The 23,791-nt window shown below is 33.1% G+C and overlaps 1 protein-coding gene across 2 annotated transcripts in view; it reads right to left on the minus strand.

Annotated features, from left to right (window-relative positions):
- Positions 1 to 23,791, minus strand: part of Pdcd4 (Programmed cell death 4) — a 135,680-nt gene that overhangs the window by 22,280 nt on the left and 89,609 nt on the right. For both annotated transcript variants that reach the window (XM_085807585.1, XM_085807584.1), the window contains exon 4: positions 3,501 to 3,722. In XM_085807585.1, coding sequence (XP_085663711.1) covers positions 3,501 to 3,722 — 222 coding nt within the window. The remainder of the gene's footprint in view (positions 1 to 3,500; positions 3,723 to 23,791) is intronic.

Consider the following 23,791-nt stretch of genomic DNA (forward strand, 5'->3'; position numbering starts at 1 on the left):
CAATGATATTTTCTCCAGCATTAAAGTCAGAAATGGAATGTTAAAGAATCGAACAATGGCATTTATTGATAGGTGAGAAAAATGACTTAAAAATTGAATTTCTAGAGAAGCCATGGAATTTTGTAACCAACAGAAGGATAAGCAGGAAAAATGAAAAGGTTATTCATGTTACTTCCAACATCAGAATGTCTTCTGTGACATCCAGATGAAAATTTTCTAAAGGCTTTATTTATCAATGATTATGGGAGGAAAAAAAAATACCTCTGTCAATGGAAACTGATTTCAAATCCAGAATTCATTAGAAAGCAAAGATTCTGAGGAGCAAACTCTGAGAGGGAGAAATACATAATAGTAGAAAGAAGCCATTTTTTGCTTGGCTGGATGATGATTAGCATGGGGAGGCAAACAAATAAAAAAGATTTAAACAGTAGTGCTGAAATCAGATTCACTGCAGCTTATACGAATATCATGAAAAGTAAGAGCATCATCAGATTTCATTTCAAAAGTGAATGGGATTAATTGAATTTATAAAGGATGAAATCTGGGACAAATCATATTTATGACCATCAAAAAGCACACAAGTGCTTGCTGCCTATGTTGTGAATGCAGAGATGAAAAAGTTTCCAAATAATTTGACCTCAATATAATGCACGTAAATGTGGCCAAATACAAGACACAGAGATATTTTCCCATAGCTAATCCTTAATTAAATTTGATGATAATATTTTTTTTGAGAAACAAAGCAGGTCTGACACAAAGAGACTTTAGCAAGAACTATTAAATCTTTAATTCGGTATAAGTAAAGTGGAATTCTCAAAGCCTAGTTTCAAGAAATTTTAGTGTTTCTTGCCGTTTCTGATATGACATTGGAAGAGTGAACCTCGAACATAAAAATAGTGACCAAAACTGGCTATGAAGTGGTTAGGATGAAAATCTAGACATTGACCAAGAGTATAAAAGTGTGTTGCATCGGTACTTTGAACATAACTCACACAGACACTGATTGTGATGGATGTGTCAAAGGGGCTTGTTTGGTGTTTGCTGCATGATTTTTAAGTGGTCCTGTCAGTGGCAGAATCAAGTCCCCGAATTTTCCAGGCCTTTGGGGATGATGTCATTAACAAATGAACCTTTAGGCAATGGTTCCAGAAGTTCAAGTCAAAAGATATGTCTTTTAGTGATGCACAACACAGCAGTCGGCCACAAGCACTGGACGATGAGGCCCTGAAAGCAGCCATAGCAAGAATATTCAATAATGTTTGAAATATTTTAGCATAAAATCTGCTGTGTGGAGTAGCACAAGATCGTAGGAGGATGTGTCTCCAGGCTCATGGTGAGGATGATGAAGATGATACCCGGGAATTTGAAGGTTTTCACATATCACAAATCAAAGATGAAATTTTCCACTTAATGGAATTTTGCAATGAAATGTGGAGATACAGTAATAAATTAAGATGATATAACAGAAATTTTGCATTGCGATGACAATGCCCCAATCATCAGTCATTTAACGGATGGCAAAATCTGTAGTATGGTTCTTGATCCAGAAAATAAAGCTACTGATAGTAAAGAAAGTGACAAAAAGGTTATTGAAAATGAAAAAATTTCGATTGATGAGTTAGTCGGAATTCTTGACACAGCAATTACATTACTTGAACAATAGAACTTTATAACTGAACAAGAAATTATGTCACTCTATAAAATTAACGAGAAAGTATTAGCACAAAAAGTGAAGCAAATTAAACAACATATATTTAAAGAAATGTTTAATAAAGTAAATAAATCGATATTAGCTTTTTTTTTTTGTAAATTTTAATACCCTTTAGATCATAAATGCTTCTTTATTTCATAAATCACGATTTCAAATTTCACGATTTGAATGGCACGCCTTAGTTTTGTTAAAGTCTCACAATATTGTGTCGCATTAATGGTTTCACCTCTGGGAAGAAATTCAGTAAGCAAAATGCCTTTCCTATCCCAGAAGACAGTGCACATCATTTTTTGTGATGAAATTGTCACTTTGAACTTTTGTTTTTTCGGAGAATGAGTGTGTCTCCACTCCATCGATTGTTGTTTCGATTCTAGTGTTAAATGACACACCCAAGTTTCATCACCTGTCACAATTTGGTTTAAAACGTTTTCTCCCTCATCACTATACCGCGTGAGAAATGTCAGGGCACTACCAAGTCGCTTTGTTTTGTGAACATCAGTGAGCATTTTTGGAACCCATCGGGAACACAGTTTGCGATAATTCAAGCGGTCAGACACAATTTTGAACAAAACAGTATGTGAAATTTGTGGAAATGCCTCTGAAAGAGTTGTCATTGTGAGGCGTCTGTTCTCATGAATTGCTTCATCAACTTTCCTTACCAAATCATCGGTGACAACAGAAGGCTGACCACTCCGAGCCTCGGCGTGGACATTTGTTCGACTTGCATTAAACATTCTTACCCACTTTCTCACCATTCCATCACTTATCGTGTATTCACCGTAAACTTCTGTCACTTGACGATAAATTTCGGCTGGTTTAACATTCCTCACGATCAAAAATTTAATCACGGCACGAATCTCACAGTCAGCAGGAGAACTAATTGTCTTAAACATTTTGAATGTGCACAGCAAACTGAAAACACAACATAGAGCAACCAAAATGGCGACAATTGAAAGTCAGTGAACAAGAAAGACTAGTGCGCATGTGCGGGACGCCTACCACAGTGCTGCGACGGCGCTAGAATGAAACGGTACTTAATTTCCGAATATATTACGTATTACCTTTATTATTTAAAGCTTTAGAATCCAGGAATTACTTTTGAGCGACTCCAGCATAATTAAAAATCTCTTATCTTTACTGCTTTTAATTCTTGAAATTTAGAACATAAAAAAACACACAATATTAAATGCAATGTGACTTAGTATAAGAGAACTGTTTACCAATAACTATGAATGTAGACTACGTGAAGCAGTCTCATTAACATGCAATAAAAAATTAAAGTTACTAAATCAAGGAATTAAAAAAAAATTTGAAATCCTTTAAACTTAATTTCCAACCATAAACTTCTGACTAAATTTTTGTAAATAATAATAATAAAACGTGCAGCTGCACTTTGTTATATGTTGTTTAGTTCAGAAATTAGCAGAAAGGCAAAACAGACTTGGGAAACATTTAAGAAAGAATACTAGCAAGGCAGTAAAATATTTTCTGCCAGGTTTTTTTTCACAGTTAATTTTTATATCAGTTCTTCATTGGTTCCTGCTTGATAATAAAACATTGCATTTTTTATTCACTGAAGAATAAAATTTATATATGAAATTAAAAATATAAAATTTCAATTTTTTTTTCACTAAAAATATACATAAAATTAAAGGAACCATGTGGTCCTCAGCAATATTCAATACATCTCTTTAGAAATTTAAATTTCTGAAGTTATAGCTAGCTGCTCTGAAATATGCTTGCATATTCCTAACAAAGATCATTAAAAAATACAGGATTTTACACTTACAGTTGCAGCATCAGGTGTATCAAGAACAAGGTCAGGTAAATTCTGCAACAACAAATCAAAACCAGCAGCTATATCTTCCTGTTGAAGTATCTGCCCATACATATCAGAAAGAAGAACAGATGTCATCTCTCGTTGAGATGGTTTACGTTCCATTGCAAGGCTTACAGCCATTGATACAATCTGAGGTCTTAGTTTGCCCAAGTTCAGCTCTTCAAGAGTAACCTACAATTATACACAACCGTATGATACACAAAATAAAAGTATATAAAATTAATAAAAATACAAGCAAAGTTTCAAGACTATTTGCCACAATGTCAAAAATTCCTGTTTTTTTATATGATCATTATTTATGTTTATTGTTCCTATCTCATTATAACATTATCTAACTCACTGTCACTAGAAATGATCACTGAAGCATATGATACTGTAATAACTTACTCAATATTCCATACGCGGCATCGGTGGATCTTGATATGTTACGATACCAAATAAAGACACTTTCCTTTAACTAAAGCTATTTATAAATCAAAGACTATGTACAAGTATTATATACAGATTACAGGATATCTAGTTTATACCACTCTCGTCAACCTCTCAACTCTCTCTGGTGAAAACGTTTAATTAGCTAATCATACGGGTGGCACAGCATCCTGTACCTCTTTTTTCTACATCACTCCCCACCTGTACTCTTTAACCCTTAGCCTGTCGAGTGATTTTCTACGAATACCTTTAAAAATGTCACTAATTTTGGACCAAGCTTCCCTTAAAATGTCGGGAAAATAACCCTAAACCTCCATAAATGCCAGCTATTGCTATTGTTAGTTCTTTCCTCTCCCAGAACACTTGATCAAGGGTGAAAGTTGCAAAAGACTCGTTTCTCCATGATGACTTTATGAATGGTACACGTGCGAATACTATCTTAAAAGTTTTCTTTCCTCTTACTTTGAAACAACTTGGCTTTAAAATTTACCTGCTCTTTTTTTAATTATTATTAATGTTTAATCTAAATTACCTAAATCTCTGGGTCATTGATTATCATATGAATTTCAATGCAGATTGGTTAAACTGCTATTAATAAAATCCATATTAAAAATATCTGGTGCAATATTCATTCTTTCTGTGAGATTCCTGAAACATTTGAAAAGCAATATTTATAGTTCGATTGCATTTGATACCGTTTCTGATTTTCTATGTTTTTGTCATAAATTAAAAATCTTTAAATTTTTCAACATTTTTCTATATTCTTCATTTACATGCAGTTATTAATTTTTTAAAATTATTTCTTTTACTTATAGATATTTATTAGATTTTATAGATATTTATAGATAGATATTTTATACATATTTAGCATAATATTTGTATAATTATTATGAAAAACATCTGTTTTATTATTTCTGCCAAATTTAATCAATTTAACTTGATGTGACTTTTAAACTTGCTCTTTAAATAAACTCTAGTTAAATATTAAGGAGATTTCAAAATTTTAACTTTTCAGGCATATTTAATGCTGAAATTTACTTAGCTTTTAAAACGGATGTTATTTTCTGTAAAGATTTCGTTTTTTGAATGAACAATATATACGTAAAAATGTATACAAATACGCCTTTTTAAGTAAAGTTAAATATTCAGCGAGCTAAAATTTGGTAACTGAATGTCTTAATTTCAAGGGGAAAAAAAAAAAAAAAAAAAAAAGATTTTTATGATTATACATGGATAGCTGTTTTAAAAAAGGATGGGTTTCAAATGTGACTCATTTTTCATCTGATTTATGAAAACAAAAAATTAAGTGATTTCCGGATATAGCATAAATATTTTTTTTTTTAATATCTTCTCGATCTCAAAGAAATTAAACGTGCCCTTGGTATACTAAATAGATAATAATAATGCCTTTGGTTTCCGCTTTTTCTTAAGCAACAATTTCGAGATTTTTTAATACAAACATTATGGTATTAACTTTCAAACATCTGATCTGTTTTTAAAAGCAATAAACAAAACATTTAAGAGTTATTTAAGGCCTGAAATGGTGATAATATCAATTTAAACTTTGCATTTCACTTTTTTTATATACACTATTCTATTCTGAAAGGGAATTTTAACCCGAAACAGTCTTTATGAATTTTCAGTTGATCATGAATTTATTGACTGAGTTTAAAAATTCTTGCCTTCCTGTCCTTGAAACACTAGTACACTTTGTCTGAAAAAGGATTAAAAACATTATCCTATAAACAGAAAGCTGAAAAGGAAAAATGACACATAGTTAATAAGAAACAGTGCAATGTTGTTATTTATTCGCTTACAATACAGTTGTTGAATATGGTATTTTTGTAAATAAAGGGTATTATTGTTCTTTTTGTAAAAAATAAGTAAGCATTATATTTAATAATTATAACAATTATTAATTATTTAAGAAGTCATTATAAGAATAAAATTCAAAATTTTTTGTGGAATATATTTTTTGAGGATAATTTCTTTACTAGGAATCCCAGCATTCAATTTTTTGAAGCATTAAGTTCTAAGAAATTGTTTTGCTTCAACGCAGATTTAATTATTCACATGATATCCCCAACCAAAGAAAATGTCTTAAACAACAGTTTTTATTAGAGTAAATATTTTTATTATTTTAATACTAATAATAATATACAAACAAATATTTAAGTTCACTGCAGTTGAGTGAATAAGAATGCTGGATGTGTGATGTTTGTGCTGGATTTGTTGCTGGCAACCGAACAGGTTAGCAGCTTGGTGTCTTTATAATTTTCCCCATGCGTAATGTGAATTCAAGCCAATTTCATTTTGAAAAATTTCTAAGAAGATATTCTCTTAAAACAGATAACCGATGACTATTTTAACAACTATAAAAAAGTAATTTATGAATATTTTTTGTTTTATGACAACACGAGCAAAATAATTTTCTCTGAAAAAACATATGCACCAGCACTCCTTATCGGCCGCCGTTAAGGTAACTGCATCGTTCTTATTCTTTACAGTATTTTTTTCGAAGAACCTTTTGTCAGTAAAATGCACTATTTATAATCTGTCATTTTATTTTATTCTACTGTTATGTAAATAATCAACTTAAAATACATATTTTGCAAGCTGAGAAAGCCCAGTAACGGTCGAGAGGTAAGATAGCTGAGCATGTTAAATCCTAGCGGCTGCATGGGAGGTTTCGGGGTTTTTCATAAATGTATTGTGAATTACCAGCCTGTTTTCCTAAAAAAATCTCTTCTTTTAGGTAAGTAACCCCTGTGTGCTTTAATCCAAAATATTTGTCGAGAAATCTTTGCCGCATGTTACCTTATTATAAAAAAGGGTTCAAACTGATGTTTTATCTTAAACATTATTTTCAGTATTAATTATAACATCAAATGCATCAAAAGTATTCTCAATATTAATCGCAGGTTTGCATTCATAAATATAATGTACTCAAAAGCGGCAGGTAGAATAAATTTATATGAAATTTTATATCATAAAAATTTAGGGCCCACCAGTGGCTGAGCGGTAAAGACGCTGAGCACTGGTAGTTTGGTCCAAGGTTTGAATCCCGCGAACGGGCTGGTTGCATGGGCGTTTTCGTCGTTTTCCCCATGTGTAACATGTATACGAGCCAGTTTCCCTTAGTATGTCCTCCACGAAGTCATCCCTCCTTTTAGGCAGATAGCCCTCATGTGCTTTGCCGTAATTGAATAATCCAATCAAATCTAATCCATAAAAATGTAGATTAGAATTCTTCACAACACTTGAGGATTATATGACTAAAAGAGTCACGTCTCGTAAATGACATTTAAAGGGAAATAATTTGTATTTCGTTCACATGCGGGAACACCACGAAAGCTCCCCTACAATTAACTCATCTGCCTAGATTTGAACTCCTTCAAATTACCGTCTTTTGCGACTTTACCGAACTTAGCGCTCAGGTCTCACTCATATTTAAAAAATTGCTTGTGCGTTACAAGAAAAGAGGAACAGAAAAATTTAGGAATCGAAAAATTTAGAAAAATGTAATAAGAGCGCAAAAAGAATTTAATTCACTTAACCCTTTGTTGCATCATGTCCACTCTAGTAGAAAAAGTTTAAATTGTTTATTCTTCTATAAATGCCTTAACAGATTCCATTCCTGTATTTATTCATTCTATATTATTAGAACTTTCCACTGTTGGTCATAGATGGCTGTATAACATCACTAAGTACAGCATTGCTATTTGGAAAATGGCTGCTACTTCTGTTTCGAAATTAGTACAGTTTCTCATAGTAAACATCATATAATATTGCTTACATTTTCTTATACTGCCATTTTTTATTCATAATTAGTAATTTTAGACATTTTATTTTAAGTGTCAGTTTAAGAAAATTTTGGAGTGGGTAGATAAAGATCTACCGAAAAGAGTGAATTGAAACCCAAATGTACTGCTTATCAAGCCAAAACACCACTGGAAATGGTTGTGTTTGGCAAGGAATTTCTAGAACATTTGACATTTGAATTCAATAGGTACAGGTTACAAAATTGTAGCAAAATGAATTCAATCACAATCGACGAAATGAAGGTATTTTGGGGTTTCTGTATGTACATGTCAGTTGTAGATTTATCATTTAGAAGATGGTAATGATCACTGCAAACAAGACAGGAAATGATTTTAAATGCGATGATCATAAATCATTGGGAAGAGATTTGTATGCATGTACGTACATGCATGCTGTCCACTGTAGTGAACAAACTGTAGCAATTATTTAAAACAAAATTTGAATAAAATTAATTTGTTTATTATTACTAAGGTTATTTAAGTAGAAAAAAATACAAACATTTTCGTTTAACTTCTCTAGATTATTTGTATGCAACAAGGGGTTAAAAAATGCAAGAAAGGGTTAAAAAAGCATTATGGGTTTTTTTTTTTTTTTTTTTTTTTTTTTTAAATGTACAGAAGATAGAAACATGTTTTCAGCTGAGTTCATTCATCAGATAAAAACTTGGCATATAAAGATGTTTTTTTTAAATGCTCCACTATAAAAATAATACAAAAAACAACATAGAAATTTTTTTTCTCACATGCACCAAATGCACGCATTACACTTTCCTGGATTTGAAGAACTCACAGAAAGAAAGAGGGAGTAGAAATGTTGACAACAAATTTTATTGGTCTCTGACTGATTGCTTTGGGAACACGACATCTTTGCAAACGGTTCTCAGAAGCTATTCGGGCAAATAGGGCCAACGGGTTTAGTTATACTATTTTACAAAGCAGAAGCCAAAGATAAAAGTGGCCGCCCCCTATTTAGAGGAAAGGTCTTTTGGTGGTGAAATCGATCAATGTCTTCTTCAAGGGTTGGCCTTTTATCTACGTCCACAAGGAAATACCACAGAAACATGTATTCAAAAGACCATTTTTATACTTCTAAATACTTCCGGTCTAACAGTAAGATTTAAAAAAATTAAGTTGTTTTCGATATAAAAAAAGTAATAAACTAATTTTTAAATTGTTTTACACAAAACCAAGTAGGGAGATAAAATTTTATTTTGTTAGTATATATATTTTCTCAGAGATTATTTTGCGAGTAATATTTTTCAAGTTACGAAAATCTCACCTACATGTATTTTCAAATCAGATTTATTTAATGTATATGGATAGGCTAAACAAGCGCACTTTTGCACGTATAAAATATGCATTAATACATACATAAAAATGAAATAAAATTTGAAAATAATGCAATTTAGGAATTAGTGTATTAAAAAATAATTAAAAAATTGTTGTGATCTCATTTCTTACGTTATATGCATTATTTTAGTTTCGTAATATGCATTTATTTTACTTTATTATGGTATATGCATTTACTAGTCTTTGTTCTCAAATTTTGTCCGATTATTTGAACATGGCAAAGCAAATGAGATCATCTGTCTAAAGGATAGACAAGTCGCTGTGATGGGCTTTCTAAGTAAAACTCATTCATATCCATGTCACACATGGGAAAACTATGAAACCCAACCATGCAGACAATTTGTTCGTTTGGGTTTCAGTGCAAGTGGAACTAGTAGTAATCAGCGGTCTTAACCAGAAAGGCCACTGGTTGGGGTCTGATAGATTTAAAAACTTGATAAATCGTATTTAATGAGCATAATACTAATAAACGAACCAGCTTTATAAAACAAAAATAAAATGCTTATATCGAACGTAACTAAATCTTGATATAACACAGAATAACACTCATAAAGGAGAGTGTTATAACACTGAATTTATATACTAAACAGAATATACATTGATTCTATATATAGAAAAATTTAGCAAATTTCGTTGGGAATGTCTATCGGCGAAATCCTTACTATATATATCCTTATTTTAAACACATTGCATACCTCGCGTTTCGACTCTTACCTCAAAACATATATAACCCACAAATAACTTTATTTTTTTTATTTAAATTTAATAACTTTATTTCCCTATACAAATTTCTCAGAATCTTTTTAAATTTTCTCTATACAAATATATGCACTAGTAAGAAAATGCACTTTTGACAGCAGCTCATGCCTATGATGGTAAAATTTTTCTGAACATAAGAAATTTTTGCTTAAATTCATTTTTTCCATTAAACAAAAATAGAATGACACATTATTAAAAATGTTTTATTCACATTCCGGAAACGAGAACATTGCTATATAAGCAAAGAAACAAAGAAACAGCATATCTCACTTAACGGGAGCCAACTTTGACGCATAAACTTTTACACGCAAAATATTTTAAGCATGTTATGTAGTATAATCGTTTGGTTTATTTGATTGTTGCAAAGCACTTGAGGGTTATTTTACATAAGGGGAAGGATGCCTTCGTGGAGGGCTTTTTAAGGTAAACCGGCTTGTGTACACGTGACACATGAGAAAAACATGAAAGCATCCATGCAGCTAGCCCTTTCGCCGGGATTCGAACCCCGGGCAGAACTAGCAGTGTTCCGTTGTGGGCTAGCTTGGGTAACAGAAAAGAGCAAAATATCATATTGGACGCAAAATGATGGCCTGTATAATACGAAATTATTGCCATTTCAATAGCATAAAGTGCCTTTCGCGATATTGTATTTTATTTTATTTAGTTCATGATAAAATACATGAGGACTATTAATATAATTATAGTTTAACTCGGATTGAAACCCCTATGACTGGCTCACCACATGGGCGTTTTCATGAATTTACTATATGTAACACAGATACAAGATAGTTTTCCTTCGAAAGTCTTTCACGAAACATACTTTCTTTAGACAGATTGCCCTTTGCGTGTTTTATCATAATCTAACAAGCCAAACTAAACCTAATCCCAAGCAAGGACTAGTATTCAGAGGAGATCTCCGTGAAGGACTTTTTAAATGAGATTGGCTTATTAGGCAGCAAAAATCCATGAAAACTGCCAGGTAGCCAGCCCATTCGCCGGGATTTAAACTCGCTTCAAACTGCCAATTTCTACTAGGTCGCTGCGGGCTTTTCTTGAATCTTTATCAAAAATCTTTGCAAAGTAATCGCGAACACACAGTTATTGGTTTTTAATTTGATTTGGTTTTATGTGATTACAACAAAGTCTCGAGGGCTATCTGCCTAAGAGGAGGGATGCCTTCGTGGAGGACTTTTCTAATGGACACTGGCTCGTATACACGTTACACTTGGTGAAAACCATGAAAACGCCCATGCAGCTAGCAGGTTTGCGGGATTCGAACCTCAGACCTAACTACAGCGACTTTACCGCTCGGCCGCTAGTAGGCCAAAATTATTGAGTACCCATGGATTAATTAAGTTACAAACTTAATAACTTTCATTTGTAGTGCTGCTATCAGCATTGACATTTGGAGAGGTTTTTTTTCCTAACGAAATTTTTTAATGTAATTAATTTAATTCATTAGCTAATTGTTCCTCCGACTAATTTTTCGTGCGCAGTACATATATGTAACCCTTCCATACACTAACTGTTTTACTTAACTTACACTCTGTTAATTTTATGCGATTTTATACCGGTAAATTTCTTTCCAAAAAATGCATACTTTTTTCCCTAGATTTTTAAACTGTTTTGTATTTCAAATCTTAATAATAAAATTTAAAAAACAAATATTTCTAGAAATTCTTTCAGCATATGAATTTATTCAATTTAACTGAAGTTTTCGAGTAGAATATCTTCCTTTCGACATCCAAGAAATTTTTATATGTCAGTTTGCGTTTATAAGGAACACACAGCCACATATTCGAATACAAAAATCAGGCATACTGAAAGCACATTTTTAACATTTCAAAATGAAAAAAGGAAAAATATACCATTAGAAACACCCGCACTTGAAATACGAGAGCAAACAAGATAGGTGTTTTTCAACATTTTATCCTGTTCTTTATGTTGTAGTCAACTTTTAATACATTGTATGTATTAAAAGTTGTATATGGTTGTATATGGTAAAGTAATATATGGTTTATTAAAAAGTACGTCTTACGTTACAACTGTTATTTTTTCCTGTTTCTTCTAAATTTCGGTAATGTACTATAACAACGAGCGATTCTGTTTAACTTTCATTTGTATAAATAACCACAAGGCAAACTGTTGTAAAACGATTTATCTTCATACACAAGCTTGTAGTCGTTGGAAAGATAATGCACACCTACTGTCTGACAATGATTCTTCATTCTCAGGACCCATCCGTAAAGTGTTCTTTTCAAACAGACTTCCCTATTAAGACCTTTGTGTCAACTGACAGCCGCCTGCAGAAAGCTAGGGGAAGGAAGACCAGATTGCATCGTCTAAACACGTCTTAAGCAATCTTCCCGAAATTTGGGCTTTGTGTATGCACGTCTTTAGCATTTTTCGTGCGATTTTAAATTCTTGTAAACACGTCTTAAGCATTTTTAAAGAAAACTCCAAAAACGTTTAAACACATCTTAAGCAGTTAACGGGTTAATAAGAGTACATCAACTTACTTACATAACAATATTAGCATTACTTAATAATGGATTAATGCTAAATAGTATGACATATATAAATGCATACTTGCCAACCTATGACACTCAAAAATCAGGAGATTTTTTTAAGAAATCGGGAGATTTTTCACAATGTTAAAAAGACTTTTTAAATGAGGAAATTATAGTTTTTAATAATGAATTAACTTTAAATAGTAACTAATTCTTAAATGAAAGCAACACAAAAATACCTTACACATAAAAAAACATTTTTATTACTTGCATTATGTTTAAGAAAACAAAACAAAAACAAAAAAAACCTTTAATCAGTTTTTGTACAAATGGTATAAACAGTGGCAGATTTTGCTTTCTTTAAGAAAGAAACTTCATAATTTTGTTCATAGCAATTGCCACGTAGGCCTGCTTTCACTAAAAGTTTTCTAATGTGTCATCACTAATATTAGATCTAAATTTAGTCCTCGTTTTCGCAACAACACTGAAATTCCTCTCACACTCTGCATTACTATGGGGAACTGTCAAGATGTCCAACATAATTCTAGACAGTTCTCTATATTTTAAAATTCCATCAGCATCTTTCAGTTTTCCAATTAAACTCTACTGGGTGTCAATCCTAGCTGATTTTATAACTTCATCCAAGTTTTCTAATTGTAAACTGCTATTATGCAGCTGTTGGACCTGTTTCAATTTTTCCTCCTTTTTAGAACTCCTTTCAAGATTATAATAAATATCAACAATGTGTTCATCCACATTTATTGGTAAAGAAGCTACTCCTTTTTCAGCTGCTAAATTTAAGAGGTGACAGGTGCACCTCATAATCTGCAAATCTGAATTTTCCTTTCTGAAGATGCCTGCAACACCAGTCTTCAAGCCTACCAATACTGGTGCATTATCGGCACCAAGTGCTAAGCAATTATCCAGAGGAACTGCATTTTCTTTTAAAGTTTTAATAATTAGCTGTGCTATATTAAAGTCTGTCAAATGTCCTTCTAAAGTGAGGACAGAAAGTAAACTGCACTCAATTTCTGAAGACTCTGGATTAAAAAAAGAAACAACAATTGGATACAGTTTTGAATCGGTATTATTGCTTCCATCCGAAGAGAGGCAGAACGGAGCTGTTTTAATGCGATCAATAACTGAAGATTTATTTTTCAAATCCATTTCTTTAACAATTGCACCTCTTTTGGTTCTTGCACTTAAGTATTTCTTAGCGATTTCACTATCAGGAAACATTTTTCTAAATAAAGCTGCAGCAAATAAAGCTGTGATCCGATGCATTCAGTGGCAGGTTGTGCTCCAGTAAAAAGGCAGAGAACAGACATTCTGAATTAATAACTTTTTGGTTCTTTGTTTCCGAAGAAATTCTCCACCCCCAAAACAGCTCATGTTGCCCTTGTGTTTTTGTGTATGCACATGTTTGAGAACATCCGCCCTTCCACCACGTGAAATCGATACATTTCCTTGAGGAAATAATGGACGGAAAGTCAACTGTGTACAATTTTTGAAACGTACACGAGTATTTCACCTTTCTCGCAGACATAACAAAAGATGATAATTTCTAAAACTATTTCCCGAAGGCACGTGTACTCACACACCTCAGGACAAAATGACAGAAATAACTAAAGAACATCCAAATAACAGCTTGTTTTGTCCTCATTGGCTAATATATGCCAGAAGACACGCAGTGGAGCACGATGCCCATTGGAGAACTGGAGAAGGACGTTTCTGGATAGGTATATGCTCTCACTCACAAAGCAGAAGTTATCGAATTCGCAAGGTTTTGTTTTAGATATAATCTAGAGAAAATTCATTTGCTTCGGACGTCCAAAATCACTTTTTTTGTTCATATAACAAAGTATTAAGCCAAGTTCCATAAAAATCGTGAGAAATTTTAAGAATAAGAAAAAGTCGGGAGAAATATATTGTAAATCGGGTTGGCGGGAGAGTGGTTGAAAATCGGGAGAGTTGGCAAGTCTGTAAATGAATAATATAAAAGAATAATCTATACTAGTATATATCAAAACCACAAATGAACATAATAATTAATAATATAATAATAAAAACTCAATAATATGAAAAGTTCTAAATTAAATTTCAAAAGGATTTCAGAAGATTTGGATTGATCTTCTGAAATGTCCTTTAGGCGTGCGAACGAGGCACGCTCGAACATGTCCATCTCTTCCTATAATCACAGTTTCAATTACAACCATGTCCCAAAGTAGTTTGGATTGTTCTGGTCCTTCTACCAACACAATGTCTCCAGTCTTAAGGTTCCACCCAGTTTTAGGATTAGCAAAGTTATGTGCATTTCTAAGATGGAGTAAATATTGTTCTTTCCACTTGATCCATGTTAATTTTAAGAGCCTAGATTGGTAAAGCTTCCTCCTAGTTGAAGGTCTCTTTGACTGACACCTTGTTAAAAATTTCCAAGAAATGCTCGAGAAAGTTAAATGTATCATGTCCTGGCAATAAAAACTGTGAAGGTGTGAGTGGGCGAGGTTCACCCAGCTCGTTGCTCTCATATGTTAAAGGTTTATTATTTAACGCACTCTCGACTTCAGTTAATATTGCAGAGAGTTCTTCGAAAGTCAGTAATGCTCTCCCTAACATTTTCTTCAGAGGTTCCTTGATGCTTCTCATCAGACACTCCTAGAACCCTCCCCACCATGGTGAATGCTCAGGTATGAATTTCCATGTTACCTCTTTGGATGTCAAGAAATCTCTCACACTTGGCTCTTCTCTGATTCTTTTAAATTCTTTAGTTATTTCACATGTGCTGCTGAAATTCTTGGCATTATCTGAATAAATCACTTTGCAGCTTTCTCTTCTTGCTAAAAAATGTCGTAATGAAAAAATGAAACATTTTGCTGACATATCTGAAACCACTTCAATGTGTACAGCACGAGTAACGGCACATGTAAATAGAATGCGCCGTTACTATTTACATGCACCGCATAATTTATTCCTGACTTTTTGTGGATATCTGCTTTTTCTCTAATAGTAACCGCTCCCGTTAAGTCAATGCATACAACTGTGAAAGGATTACTTTGGACTACACGATCTCAAGGTAACTGACCCGTTAACTGTTTGGCGGGCTTCACTGCGAATTTTTTACACACCAGACAAGAGTTAAAAACTTTCTCTACCACTTGTCTTCCTTTACGTATCCAAAATTTATTCCTGACTTTGGACAATGCTGCCATGATTCCTGAATGGAATACTTTTATGTGTTCATTAAATATCACTAGTTCGGGGAACTTCATTTTCGGTAGAACAATGGGATGTTTTTCGTCATCTATTAACCCTGCACTGCTAACGTGGCATGCCAGGGATGTTTCTTTTTTTTTTTTAATTGCTTTATAAACGGACGCACAAGCAAGCTTATGCTGCCGTCTATCTTTCTGTCAACTATATACAAATAAGTAGAAATCATCGAAACAACGTTATTTTCATTTTAGTGCTGAGAGGAAGAGGTTATAAGCCGATGTGCACTAATGGAGTCTAGGAGATGCCACACGAGCGTTTTTGATTCTAAAGGTAAGTATTTTAAAATTCAGATATTCTAGTATTTTTAATTTATATTATCAACAACTGTGTGTGTGATAGGTGAAAGAAATTGCTTGTGAATATATTTAATTTTAAATGTAAAATAAATGTATTTCTTTTGGTATTTATAATTTTTATGTGCAACATTTGTCAAGATGACTTCTCAGAAAAAATTCAATATCCCAAATGAACATGACAGAGAAATAGTACTATGTATGCTGATGGAAGAATATGAATCAGGTGATGAGTTTGATGATTATAGTGAAACAGAAGAAGATAGAATGGAAACGAGAAGAAAACACAGACACCGAGCAAGAAAGTCCCCAATGATAGCGATAGTGATGATCATATTGCATATGATCACATCTAAGCTGGAATAAATCATCCCACCTAAAAATAAAAAAATATACACACTCGGCAACATAATATTATCCCTCATTTGCCAGGAGTGAAAGGTGTTGGAAAAAATGCTAAAAAACCAGAGCAATGTTGGGCACAAATTTTTCGACAATGGCATGCTATCTAATGTAGTTAAGTTCACAAATGAAAAGATGTCCACAGTACAGGAAAATTATTCTTGGGAAAGGTATGCCAATTTGACCGACATAACTGAAATAAAAGTGCTTCTAGGCATATTATACATTTGTGCTCATAAAAAGGACAATTATACAAATACCAAGGAGATGTGGTCTTCTGATAAAATGGGTATTGAGTTATGCCATCTAATAATGTTTAAGGAACGATTTAGGTTCCGAAAACGATTTAGGTTCCTTTCATATTGCTTGAGGTTCGACAAGTGCGACACACGAGAGATAAGGAAGAAAACTGACAGTTTAGCACCTATACGTGATGTGTTTTCTTCATTTTTTGGAAAATTGTGAGAATGCTTATTCATTTGGAGAATATTGCACAGTTGACGAAAGATTAGATACTTTTATGGATAAATGTTTCTTCAGGAAGTACATCCCTAGTAAACCAAATAGTAGATGCTAGGATGTACTGCACTGTAAACCTAGAAATATATACTAGCAAGCAGCCTGCAGGAACATTCGAAATAAGTAACAAACCACGGATGTGAAACGGATGAGTTCTGTAATCTCAGGAACAGGTTGCAATTTAACGGTAGATATTTTTTTACTTCGTTACATTTAGCTAATTTTTGCTTCGAAATAATCTTACCTTGTTTGGAACTATGAGAAAGAATAAGAGTGAAATTCCTCCAGAGTACACATACAAAGAAACGGCAAGTAGGAACATCATTGTTTGGGTTTCAGAATGACTCTAATGTCTTATGTAACTAAGGAAAACAAGGTGGTTTTAAATCTCTCCACTATGCATCATGATGATGTAATTGATGAATCACGTCAAAAAAACAAGCCACAAATGATAACTTTTTATAACGCAACTAAATCGGGAGTTTAAACTGTTGACGGGTTGTGTAGCACTTACAATGTTGCCAGGAAAACGAACAGATGCCCTATGGTCATATTTTATAGTATGATAAACGTAGCAGCTATAAATGCTCAAATAATATATCATGCAAATAACTTATCAATCAGCACCAGGCATAATGAGCTTTTAAAACTTTTGGGTAGCTTATGATTCCTTGCGTAGACATTCTCAATGTTCATCATTACCTAGAAGCCTCAAGCAGGATATTCAGACCATTTTCCCAGATGAGGGTACAGTTCAACTTACAGTAGAGGCTTGAACTAGTAAAAAAGCAGAGACATCATGAATGTGACCGTTCCAAGAACAGGTACACGAAGTACAAATACCGCAGTTGTAAACATTTTTATTATTAGAAAACGCTCAGCAAATATGCGTTGATTGCTAATTTGTGCAACTAACTGAGACAATTTCACTTGTATTTTTCATTTGTATTTGAGATAAGTTGAATAAAATTAAGTCTCACTGTAAACTGAAGTTTTGTTATTTGTGTTTGAAATAGGATACTACAAATGCATGTATGTTATTTCAATAATCCCTTTGCATTCATAAATTTGAGTTGAATAACCTAAATATATATCAATACAGCAAAAATATACCTGGCATCTGGTAGACACCACGCTACCTTCAATATGCCACATGAGTACTGCAGAGTTAATTCTGCTTGTTCCAAACGAACTCTGACATGCAAAATACCTCTACTGTCCAGATATGGTGCTAAACTGTAAAGCTTCGAATCTGGTGTTATTAAATTATTCCTCTCTAGTTGTAGAATATCCAAAAAGTAAATCTCTCTCTGGACTTATTTTTATCCAGTACTCCTCAGCTTCTTGGATCTCCAATACAATAAGACGACCTTCTTCACAGGTACGTTTTCTTAGCTTGGTGACAAACTGCTTTACGAGCTGTAACTCTCAATAATTTTTCCAGACTGCTGAATTTGGTAATGTTTAACGCAGTTTCTCCTTCTGGAACTGTCACCTGAACATAAGTGCTTAACCGTTTTAAATTTTGAGTATCAGTTTCTACTTTAAACTTCTGCTCAGGCCATAGATCTTCAGAATTTTTTAACCATGATGGACCATGCAACCAATTATTATCTTTCACCAATGCATTTGCTGTTTCACCACGAGTTAATTTATCTGCTGTGTTTTCCGACCCTGGACAATATTTCCACTTATCAGGCGAAGTACAGTCTTATATTTCTGAAACTCTATTTGACACGAACTGCTTCCGCTCACGCACTGACCCCTTTATCCACCACAAGCAAATTTCTGAATCTGTCCACAGAACTAACCTATTTACATAATCCTGAAACATTTTCAATAAATATTTCCCTAACCTAGCTCCAACTACAGCCCTCATCAATTCCAACCTAGGGAGGGACAACTTTTTTTAACGGAGCTATCCTACTCTTCAACATTATAAACGATGTACATACCTCTCCTCTCTCATTCTTTTATCTAAAATATGCCACTACTGACGCATCACTGAAAATATGAATTTCAACCGAATAACCTTTACTTAGAACTTCTGTAAAGTAGTAGCTCTCTGTTTTCAACGCTTTTAATTCCTCAATTTCAGCGCACCTATCCATTTGCACCGTAACTCCTTTGGCAACTCTGAATCCCACTCCAAACCTCTCTCCCATATTTCCTGCATAAATTCGCACCACAAATGGAGAAATAAATCTGACTGGGTCAAACAAACAACTTAACTGCTGTGCTAAACACCAATCTTTTACTATTTCTCAACGATTCTGAACTACTCAACAATGATGTAACGTCGACTCTCAAACCATCCTCTTTTATGTTCCACACCAAGCCTAACACTTTCAACTCAAACCTGCTTTCTTCACACAAAGCTTTCTGAAGCCACAAGTCATACAGCTCTTTAGAATTAGTGTTAAGCTTTCTCAAATTGAAACTCGCGCCTCTCAGAATAGATACCGCCTCTGATGGAAGACTGAAAGCCGATTCTACACTTTCCCCTCCATAACACAAATCGTCTGCATACAGTGAGCTATTTAACATCTCGACACAGTTTTTGTTTGTTTCAGTGTATTTCTTTAAATGATATTTGATCGTTGCACTCAATAAAAACAGTGAAAAATTACATCCAAATAATACTCTGTTAATTTGCATAATTTTAAAGTCCTCAGTGTCATTATCAGGATACCAGAGAAATTTTAAATATTGCCTATCTTCCCTTGCTATCCCAATCATCAAAAACGCCTTTTCTATGTCACCGCAGAATCCAATTTTAAATTTTCAAAAAGCAAGAATGATATCCAAAATATTCAGTTTTAGGTTTGGGCCTTTTCTAACTAATCGTTTAACGATAGCTTTCCTCTTTTGCAACTACTGCAATTAAATACCTTTCGAACTTCAGTGCATTTTTTATCTTTACGGACCACTGCTCAGAATGGCATAAAGTAACCCTCTCTCATATCCTCACACTCTTGAATAATGTTGTTTTGTGTCTGAAATTTAATTATTTCCATAAATTGTTCCCTCACATAGCTGTTACTTTTTAACTCTCGCCGCACCCTTTCGAACTGCCTTTTCGCTAAACCAAAATTATTTTCCAAATGCTCTGGACTCATATTCCACAACAACAAAGCCTCATACCTCCTATTAACTTATTTCAAATCCTCTTCAAACTGTTTAATTATTTGCTTATTGCCAGCACTCCTTTCCGACGCGCACTCAGAGATTCCTAGACTTTCAATCTCCAAAAGCTGACGAATCTGTTCCAATATTTTTAATTCCTCTTTCGCATCGATGTGTATAAATAAACCAGTGGAGTCTGACCCTGAACTTAGCTTCTTACTCTCTCCCCCCACTCTACCACTCAACGTCCAACCAAATATACTTTCATGCAATACCAAATAGTCTGTTAAATGACGTGTTTCCCCCGTTAAAATGCAGTTCAAATAATCATTCCCAATTAAAATCTGTACCTCTGCCACTTCACTATCGCAGCTGTCAGATAAGTCAAATCCTTCTTGGCGAAGCTAGTGTATAATATCTGCAGATGGCCTGGGTAATGCATTGGAACATATGGTTTTTACTTTGAGTGCTTCGATGATTAGAGTGAACACGGTCTTATTTTTTAAAGAAAGTCTTTTCCTTTTTAATTTTTGTACTGGCGGATTCGAAGATGCAAATATATGAATTCTTAATCTTCCTCTACCAATAGTTGGTAAACTTGCTTTCCTAGAAATAGACTGACAAACATATGATCTTTCGGACACTGAGTCGCATAACAGCCTAACATTAAATGTAATAAATCACGTCATTAGGAATTTGCTTACTCAGTGTTTCAAGGAATAGTGAACTAACATTTGTCTCTTTTGCTGCGCTCGCAGTATTTTTTATGGATTTATTTTCTTGCACATCTATGTCACACAGGCTCTCTAAATGTGACATAGATTTGCAAATATTACATTTAACCCACTTCGCCTTACAAAATGGTTTTTTGTTACCTTTTTTTAAACAGCGCCTGCACTTAAATTGATCGTATAACGCTTTGCGTTTCTCTGAAATACTTAAGTTGCAGTCTTTTGAGAGGTGAGATTTAAGACAAAAGTCGCACATATAATTTTAGACTGATGTATTAAGCGTCACCTCTGTCTCTAATTCCTGAACAGTGCTTTGAGCATTAATAACTTCCTCATATTTTAACAAGCTAGTTTCTCTCTCGATTAACACTAAAAGCAATTATTGCAACACTTCTAGGTTCGGATTCTCGCTTTGCAATTCCTCTTCCAATTTCCTTATTAATTTTCTAACACTTGTACGAATCGAACCTCTAGTTTTTCAATTTCTCTCAACAGTTTCTTCAAAACTCATTTTCAAAGATAAATTGCATGCAGATAAAATGAAATGACTCACCTTCCCGGCCGATGCACCAAAAACTTGCTGTATGTAATAACTTACTCAATATTCCATAAGCGGCATTGGTGGATCTTGATATGTTATGATATCAAATAAAGACACTTTCCTTTAACTAAAGCTATTTATAAATCAAAGACTATGTACAAGTATTATATACAGATTACAGGATATCTAGTTTATACCACTCTCATCAACCTCTCAACTCTCTCGGGTGAAAACTTTTTAATTAGCTAAACATACGGGCGGCACAGCGCCCTCTATCTCTTTTTTCTACAGATACTAAATGCTCTGTCAGTACACAGACTTAATAGAACAAAGAAGTACAGCTGAATCTTATCAATAGATCCAAACATCTTAAAAGAATGCTGTATAAACGCCTATGTTAAAAATGTCTACAGTAAATTTTTATCACTTAATAAAACTTGCAACACATGAGTCTTGCTATAACAAAGCAAGACTGTTAATATATTGCTCCAAAAGAGAAAGTGACATCTTATATCACAGCACAGTTCACCTTATGCTGCAACTGAAATTAGAAAGTTTTCATTTGTCACAACAATGCTCCCAGTTACATGGCCATGTCAGTTAAGAAATTCTGCAAGCAGAAACAGATCTCCATTATGCAACAATTTTACATGCAAAATCTCTCAACCTGTGATTTCCGGCTGTTCTCTCTTATTGAGATGAGTCTAGAGCAGTGTTTTCTTAGAATGTGGGTTGTGACCCAGAAGGAGGTTGCAAAAATTTAATATAAATGAATGAATTTAAAGAAACATCAGTCGCAATCCTTCATTATCTTTAATTTACTATATTAGATTATCATCTGTCTTGCAATAATTTACTATATTAGATTGTCAATTATAAAATAGTAGCATTGGACAAGCTGAGCTGTTTATTAAATTTAAATATTGCAAAAGACCACTAAGCACACCATATTGCAATTTCAGCATATAAATTGTCAAAGAATCAAATATGTTGCTAATATATAGTACTTAAGGTCTTGCACCACATAGGCATGCCAAAAATAAGTGCAAGTAGTATAGAGGTAATGTTTTTCCAATATAGTTAGTTATTTCTGTTTCATCACAAAAAATGTATGCATTGCAAGTACAGTACAATCATGGAGGTAGGAAGTAAGATGGAGTCGCCCTAAACAAGTTTCTCCCGTACCCTGCTCTGAAGCACCGGCGATCCCTACGTGGTGACCAAAACATTGGGTCATTTACCATCGAGTTCTATGGGATTTGACGCGTTTGGATGTAAATATTTTGTAATTACGTCGTAAATATACATATAAATGTATATATTTTCTTTTTCTACAACACTTCAGAGTCCTAAGTATGTGAAAACAACATATTTTTAAACAACATTTCATTCTGAACGGAATTAAATGCTATACTTTTCACAGGAAAGTTTTCTCAGAATGGTTTAATTTGAATGAAATATTTTCACAAGTTTTCGTTAATTACATTAGAAAAAAAAAATTAAGGTAATTCGATTTTATTCGGTTAAGGTACAAAAATTAAGATCAAAGTTTATTGTATTATTAATATTAAAATTATGCATTATTTCTTTTCTATTTATAGAGCTTCTTCCTAAAATACTTTCTTAAATATGACATGATTTTTTGCCTTCTGAGGCATCTTTAAAATCGAAAAATGTAAGTCAATTTATAATTAATGCTCTATTCGGTTCATTTTAAATTAGCGAATTATTAGGAATTAGCGAAATACTTTAAATAGTACTTGACTTTCTCTGAACATTTCTGAAAGGGAATAAAATAAGTTTTTTTTTTTTAAGTATTATTTAAAACTTGTATCCGAGTTATTATAAAATGTAAGGGGAATAATTCTTTTAATTATACTTATCAGATTTTTTTTATCCTTCATTTCAACACTACATATTCCAAAACTCTTTATTACGTTCTTAAGTGCGCATCTCATAGCATTTTCTTTACAATACCTTTTAACAGATTGCTTTCCAATATGAACAATTTTTGCTTAAATAGTTTTATAACGTATTTGTCAACAGGATTTCAATTTGTGTTTACAATTCAATATTAAGGTTATTATATATTTAGATAACATTTATAATCATTATAAGTTAGATACATTTAATCATTAGATTTCTTCACAGTACTTTCACAGTTGTTTATAAGTGAATAAATTCTTCATTTCAAATACATTTATAAATAATTTAATGAATATTTAAGTATTTTGTCAAAGGCAGATACAGGCTTTTTGCAAGCACATGCATAAATACCCATACATATTTCCTATTTATCATTTTCGGCATGTGCAAATCTTTAATTTCTGTGCATTCACTATATTTTTCGTAAGTAATTTACACTAATTTAGCATACACCCGAAAGTTTTACATAAAAAATATATATGAATATAATTTGAATGAAAATTATAAGTATTATTTTTAATACCCACTCAAAGGTAAGTTTTTCTTCAAAATTCCTCCAC

Source organism: Stegodyphus dumicola, chromosome X1 (genome assembly GCF_044657685.1).
Source record: "Stegodyphus dumicola isolate Sdum_Otavi_A_Nest chromosome X1, ASM4465768v1".
In the NCBI taxonomy this organism is placed as follows: domain Eukaryota; kingdom Metazoa; phylum Arthropoda; class Arachnida; order Araneae; family Eresidae; genus Stegodyphus; species Stegodyphus dumicola.